Source organism: Anopheles darlingi, chromosome 2 (genome assembly GCF_943734745.1).
Source record: "Anopheles darlingi chromosome 2, idAnoDarlMG_H_01, whole genome shotgun sequence".
Lineage (NCBI taxonomy): Eukaryota > Metazoa > Arthropoda > Insecta > Diptera > Culicidae > Anopheles > Anopheles darlingi.
In genome coordinates this window covers 55,678,105-55,685,604 of record NC_064874.1, presented here as the reverse complement: position 1 = coordinate 55,685,604, position 7,500 = coordinate 55,678,105, and the positions used below count along the sequence as shown (strand labels likewise).

General features: G+C 42.8%; 2 protein-coding genes across 5 annotated transcripts in view; one reads left to right on the top strand and one right to left on the bottom strand.

Moving 5' to 3' along the window:
- Positions 1–6,728, top strand: part of LOC125950465 (uncharacterized) — an 18,333-nt gene extending 11,605 nt beyond the window's left edge. For all 4 annotated transcript variants that reach the window (XM_049678468.1, XM_049678471.1, XM_049678470.1 and 1 more), the window contains 6 exons: positions 1–2,449; positions 2,622–2,827; positions 2,903–3,187; positions 3,264–3,538; positions 3,649–3,751; positions 3,841–6,728. The exon at positions 1–2,449 is cut by the window's left edge and continues 3,201 nt beyond it. In XM_049678468.1, the coding sequence (XP_049534425.1) occupies positions 1–2,449; positions 2,622–2,827; positions 2,903–3,187; positions 3,264–3,538; positions 3,649–3,751; positions 3,841–4,027 (3,505 nt within the window). In that variant the 3' untranslated portion in view covers positions 4,028–6,728. The remainder of the gene's footprint in view (positions 2,450–2,621; positions 2,828–2,902; positions 3,188–3,263; positions 3,539–3,648; positions 3,752–3,840) is intronic.
- Positions 6,729–7,223: 495 nt separating this feature from the next.
- Positions 7,224–7,500, bottom strand: part of LOC125950466 (putative uncharacterized protein DDB_G0274435) — a 2,106-nt gene continuing 1,829 nt past the window's right edge. Inside the window, exon 1 of the mRNA XM_049678472.1 lies at positions 7,224–7,500. This exon is cut by the window's right edge and continues 1,829 nt beyond it. The gene's annotated coding sequence lies outside the window, so the exon portion shown is untranslated.

Sequence of the window (7,500 nt, the reverse complement as noted above, 5' to 3'; positions counted from 1 at the left end):
ACCACCACCTCCACCTCCTCCACCGCCAATGATGCCAGAACATGTACCAGTGCCAATGAAGAAGGATTGCTCCAAGTGTCTTCAAATTAAATGCTATTACGAATCGGTTGGGTCCAGCTCTTCAAAACATAATCCTAGCCAAGCAGCTTTAGCAGCTGCTGCTGCGGGCTGCAGTAGCAACGGAGCATTCGCTGGTCCACCGATAGGACATCCGGCTAATAGCCACAGCCACGGTCATCCCGCTCCACCTCCACAACAACCAGGTGGTGGAGGTGGATCACTTTCTGCATCAAACGCTATGCAGCGCATGCATCGATCCGGTGGCGGTATCATTTGCAATTCTTCCAAATGCAATCCATTTGCTGGCGCTGTAGGACCTCCACCACATCCTTCGGAGATGTATCGCCAAAAAATGTCACATTGTCCTTCCCAACATGGACCGGTAGGTAGTCATCAATCGCAACCGCATCACCAGCAACAGCCACACTGTAGTCGCGATTATCGGTATATGAAGTTCCCGGCCGTTCCACAGTCGCCTCATCACCACCAGCCGCAGCAACTGCAGCAAAACAACCACAATCATCACCACCATCATCATCATCATCATCATCATCACCATCAGCAGCAACAGCAGCAGCAGCAGCAGCAAAAGCAGGGACATCAAATGATTGTTCCTGGAGGTATTCGGCATCCTCTGCCATGTCTTCCGGGGCCTTCACAAGCATCTCAATCAACAGCTTCAACATCACGTGGTCCCTCAATGACGATCGCTGGAGCAATGTCAACTACTGCTACTACAACAACTGCCGTAACAGCAGGACCCTCGGCTGCAGGGCCGTCATCCTCAACAGCAACTACTGCCGGTGGATGCACAACTACAACATCTGCTTCGTCGTCCACATCGCTCACAACGGCTTCTAGCTCATCATCATCATTGACGGCGCCGCCTACGTCAAGTGGAGCATTCCAATCGAAATGCAACTGTCCGATACACAAGGATGATCCGAATGCGGCCGCACCAGTAGCACAGCCAACAGCATGTCACTCGAGGGAGGCAGGACCAGTGCAGGGGATAGGTACCACGGTGTCTTGTTGTTTAAAACCGATCTGCTGTACAGTGCCGATGTCCCATCCATCGCAACACAAACCAGCCCCACAACCTCCAGCATCAGGTCCACCTGGTCCATCGCCATATCAGGCAGCAGGGTTGGGAGCATGCTGCGGATGTGCTGTACACAGCGTTCCGTCAGTCGCACCACCGAACATATATGCATCAGGTGCATTCTTTGGATCAGGTGCATCTTCGTCCAGCTCTTCTTCCCTTTCGTCCTCTCAAGCTCAGCAACACCAGCAACCTTCATCTTCGAAGGCTTTTGATCGTTCCATGATTGGCTCGTTCAATGCTAGTGAAGGTGATTTCTTGGGGGCGGGAATATCCTCGGGAAGTTCACAACAACAGCACAAGGAAGATTGTCCTTTGTCGCAAGCGAAAGGGAAGCAGCATTCTTCTGGCAATAGCAGCACCACTGGTGGTAACGGTAATGGTGTACAGAGCCGGAATGGATCGACGGCTCTACTGGATCCGATCAAAGTTAATCGCAAACCAAACTGTCTTGCTAAATGCATCGATTGTTGCATTGGATGTGAGGTTGAATTTCCTCTCGACGCGATCGCTTGCATCTTCGATTGTCTAACAGAGGCGTCCCTCATACCAGAAGCCATTACAATGCAGATGAATGAGATGAGTCGCATGGCATACGATGCGGGTGGTAGTGGAGCAGGGAACTCCGCTAGCAATGGCAACAGCGGCCTATCGGCACCAGAAGACGTAAACATAATTTCGCCAAAGTATCGCCACCTCCCCATAGCCGATTCGACCGATCGTAACGAAACATACCTGACGCTTGCATTCGAAGCAGCCATTTTGGCGCTCAGTAAACAGCGCATCATGCCTCATGGGCTGTACGCGCAGCACGTTATCTGTAAGCAACAAGATCAGCTGATTCAACGGTTACGTAGCATCGATCTGGAGCCAGTACTGGTTAATGTTTTGCGAAATCTTAGTGTGCAGCTACTGGATGGTGGCCCGACGAGCGGTTTGGGTGAAATGATTCACCCGGAATCGGTACCGATGCACACGTTGGCACGCTTTTTGTTCGCCTCCCTGCTTAATCAGCATTCCGATTTGGCGTTCGAGATCGGTTTGCGAGCAATGCGTTTCCCGATACTGGAAAACATCAACGAGGGCTCGGTAAATGGGATTGAACTGCAGCATAACAATTTCATGCACTCTCCCTACCCACGCTGGTGGACCCTGGGCCATCTGGAGACGCAACAGTGTTCGCTCAGCTCGACCATGCTCAGTGCTGCTAAAGGAGACACGAAACGTTTGTCGGCAGTACTGCAAAATGCTCGGCGTAATATTCATAGCAGTTCTCATCTGTTTAAGGTAAGTATTTATATCTAGAATTAGTATTTATGTAAGAGTCTCTGGCATGAGTTTACTACACGTAGAGTACTAGGATTATAATGAGGTCGTCTTTAGTCATTTTTTTTGTGTACTATAAAGTGCTACATTGTGTGCTTTCACCGTCATTATCTTCTTCTTATCTTCGATATAGCTTGCACAGGACGCATTCCGATTCGCTACTCCCGAAAATGGTCCCCGCAGTCAAACACTTCTAGGTGTGGCGTTTGAGTTGGGACTCCAAGTGATGCGAATGACTCTCACTTGTCTCAATTGGCGTCGTCGTGAAATGGTTCGCTGGCTGGTGACCTGTGCGTCTCACGTTGGTATCGATGCACTGTTGTCTATCATGCAAAATTGGTGCGTACTCGAATGGTTTCTCGGAATTTTTCCAAGTATATGGAGTTGTTATAATGGATGTTCTTTAATCCCCAGGTATCATCTGTTTACTCCTACGGAAGCTACTGGTCCGGTAGCAACAACCATCATGTCGCACTCGACGATCATGAGACTGAACCTAAACTTCCGGCAGCAGGATGAGCTCTCGAACTGTGCCCGTACACTCGCCTTACAGTGTGCGACGAAGGATCCTCCGAACTGTGCCCTGAACGCGTTGACCTTGTGCGAAAATGATGCGATGGCCTTTGAAACGGCGTATCATATTGTTATTGACGCAGCGACGCACATCATGACCTCTAGTCAGCTCTTTACAATTGCACGGTACGCAAACGATTTACTTTCGAACGCTTCTTCACTATGAGAATCGAGTATCTTATTTCCCATTTTTACTTTCTAGATATATGGAACATCGTGGATATCCTGCACGAGCGTACAACTTGGCCATGCTTGCGATGAAGAATGTACAGCTCGCTTACAATCAGGATACTCATCCGGCGATCAATGACATTCATTGGGCGTGCGCTTTGTCACATTCCCTAGGCAAGGCAGAACTGTCGAAGATGATACCGCTCGTAATAAAGAACGTTCAGTGCGCGACAGTTCTCTCTGACATTCTAAGGCGCTGCAGTGTTCCTACACCTGGTTTGCACAATTTCGGAGCCCACGGTAGAGGTATGTATCCTATGGAGGACGAGAAAATATATCTGTACAATATTCACTTCAGCGTACTTCTGTTTGTTATAACAAGGCCAAAGATTAACTGATAATGTTTAAAATTCCAGGGAACAATCTAAGACAATGCATAAAGCTGAGCTACGATCGTGAACCGCTTAATCAGCTGCTGGAAGCAGCTGTATCGGCTTACGTAAATACCACCCATTCACGGTAAGGATTCAAATTTAATGTTCCATTTGAATATCGTTAAAGCTCTCAGAAGTGTTACAGTACTCATTATCGCCTCTTGCATTTTGCAGACTTTCGCACATCTCTCCGCGTCATTACAGTGATTTCATTGACTTCCTCAGCAAAGCTCGTGACACATTTATGTTGGCACGGGATGGGCCGGCTCACTTTTCCCGTTTAATCGAAAACATAACAATTGCATACAAGGGCAAAAAGAAGCTGGTGAGACAGGTTCGACAACGTTTTCAGTTCGTGTAAAAAGTACACGCCGAGCAACGGCGCGATCTGACTGCCGTTACGTACGAGAGGTTCACAAAAAGTATCTTTGCTATCCAGTTCAGTTAGCCATTAACGTGACTAAACGCGCATAACAGTGTTTTTAGGTAGGGTAACTAATTTGCCACTTCACATTTCTCGGGATTCGTTGTGTTTACTCGATCGTGGCTCTCTCTGGTTTATTAAGTAGGTAATGCGTATAGCAGTATTATTACGTTAAATAATTTCGACTTTATTCTTTGCCTTTAATGTTTCTTGTTTTTCTTGTTGATTTCTATCTTTTCGCCCCCTACTGAATCTTGTTTGTCTTTTACTGATTGTTTTTTTAGCGGTTTTCCTAATTTTCTTCAATGTTGCTTCGATCGAATTTTGTCGTCTTAATTTCTTCACTGTCGGCGCCTCTCTTCTTTACGGAGCTCTCTCGTGTTACTAAAACATAAATAGTATCTTTCCTTTGATTTTAAAAACGATACGGCGTACTAAATGCAGCCGTCATTAGGAGCATTCAACAATGAGGAATTGATCTCAAGAAATGTAATATGTTATAATAACATTTCCGTTTCATCCCTTTCCTTGCTTCATCCTGTACAAAGGAATTCCATAGTCGAATGTAAGCTAAGCTATGCTCAAACGTTCTGGCTAGCCATGCGTTTTAACCACAATCCGTTTCTCAAATTTCTTGCGCAAATAATTAGCGAAATATTATTCGGTTCAAACCTCTTGCGAAGGTTTGGCACACACAAAGGAGATGATGATACTTCAAGATAAAAGTAACTAAATTTATTAAAAACAGTATAAATAGGAAGTACTTGGAATAAGATAAAAGATCTATCGAATGCCAAATAAACCCCAAAACAACACACAAAATATGCTGTACCACGCATATAGAAACAGCGTCATTTACCCCTCTACCAATAGAATCAAAGGCCTTTGCAAATGATTAACATGTAGTATATTAGAAAGTATTTATGATTGTTAGAAGGCTTCTGCGAAAAAAAAAACAAACACTTGTGGACCGAACGTGTCCCAAATATAAAACCTAAGATTCTCTCTATCCATTCCATAGATATGACTGCATTTAATTCACGTGCCACACAGTCCAAATCCGAGAATGAATTTGGAGTACTGCTACAACAGAAGGGAAAATAGAAGTAAAGCTGACAAAGAAGAAAAGAGTGCGCGAGAGAGAGAGGTTCGCAAGACACAGATTGAAAATGACAAGTTGGAGAAATGATTAGTTTTGATTGATTGTTAAAGCATGCTGGGTTATATAAAGGCTTATTTAGTAATTGTTCTAGTTTATTCTGTAGTCATATCGAAATTTACATTATTTTGTATCTACCTCCCCCGTAAACTAATCAGACTTTTAAGCTTTGCCACTTTTGTTACCGAAAAAGAAAACAGTTCGTGGTAAATCTAAAGTGTAAACTAACTATTTTATTGTTAGACAAGGTAATACTCCCGCATCTGTGAGGCGATTGGTTGGTCATCCTTCCAAAGCATGGTAATAATGTATAGTATTTTATACGAAGAAACGAGGAAGAAATGAGCTTTGCTTCAAATTATTCAATGAATGCGCAGCAAATTTGAGGACATAGCTCAGGATAGGCGATGTCCCATCTGAAGTCATACCAGAGCCGAATGCTTCAGCTAGAATCTTGCTGTACAACAATGAGCGAGATTATCACTCAGTGAAAAAGACAAATTAACAAGCAAAACTAACACTTATTGTCAGTATTATCCTTACGGACTCTCACTACAGACGAAAGGCACGTTGGGCAATTAAAGAAAATCATTAAGCGAATCGTGTCTTCTTTTCTCTGTCGATTTCGTCCATCGTCTTTATTGAAAATACCGATGCAAACGTAGCATAAAGAAATCAGTATATTTAAGATGCTAACTATCAAAGAACTCACGGCAGAACGCGGGTTAATAGTGAAGCCATCGCGAGATAAGCGTTACAGCAAAACAGACGCAAATGCAGTTCATTGAATGTTCCTCAAGTTTTATCGTATTCTTTTGTGCTTTTGCATAAAACTTCCCGACAAGTCGTTCATGTGAAAGGCACCAAACGAGGTGACAGAGACCATAAATGGTTCTAGTGGCAGGCATAAAAATTCTCACGCTGCCCTTTTCGCTGGTAACTACTCCAAAGAGAGTGTTAAATTGCATGTAACACATAAGCATTGCTCTCGGAAAAATCCTTACTATTAACTACAACAACAATAATAAAAATTAATCATAGTAATATCATAGTAATGAGAACAAATAATAGTAAACAATAACTATGATAAAGAAATGATAAAAAGCTTAATAAATATGCACTCTACTATTAGCCATAGATAAATGCGGTAGCAAAATAAGACATTCTTAGCTTTTAAAGAGCAACAAAATTGGGCCAGCTGGAAACCATCGTCCTTGAGCTGCGCACCAACCGCAGACGCGGATTATAGCTGTTGAGAATGGAATATCTCAGGACTGGTAATAAAAAGAAACCTTCATTTACAAACTATAGATTCCTCATTCTACACGGCAGATAGAAGGAACAGTAGCGCAAAATTTCTGAGTACGGTTTGGGGCCGTGTAGGGTCCACAGCTTGATAAAATTAAAGCGGCCAACTATCGTGACAAACGTGGCCGCCAGACTTACTTTGTACTCGTGCAAATATAAATGATCAAATGATACGACAAAATAACATGAATCCATTGTTCCATGAATTGTTTTTGTTACTACTAAACTTAAGTGGGAAAATTGAGGCTGGGACCTATTGACTGATTGTAGGTGCACCATAATCTTCTATATGCAGTCCTCCTAGATGTCCTATATCCTGTTTTACTTATCAGACAACTAAAAAATGGGGTAACTAACTAGATTGCCCCACTTGTCCAGAGGAAAATATATGGTGGATATTTCGTTTCTTCGTTTGGTTTTTAGGCATGATGCTATTTCAACCAAAATAACGTTTGAACACATAAATTTTTCTCCGTTCGGATACTTTTATCGTGCGCTCCATATTGTAAAATGGTTAACAATCAGTTAAAAAAAATGTTTTTCAATCATACCACTTACTCAATTGCGCTAGTATTTTCAAGCACAACAGATACTTTTTCATTTCGTCATTCATTACTAAACAATCATAGTAGACACTTATTTTATTTTCTTTATTTTATTCACCTACATTATTTTTAATTAGAATTCAATTTTTTAATTAAAAGTCTTTCGATTAAATGACTACATTTAACACTCTTCACTAGTGTGTAGCAAAAGTATCGCTAGTGTATCTGATCTATAACAATAAATCCCGTCGATTAAGTTTAACGAAAAGATTAGTCCTTTGCATTTTAGTGTCAAACTGTGAATCATCCGCCGGTAAATAGCATTGCGCCATGAAATTATTTTGTTTTCTGGTTGCCCCGACTAGTTTACAAGTACGGCGCTAGAATACTATTTAAAA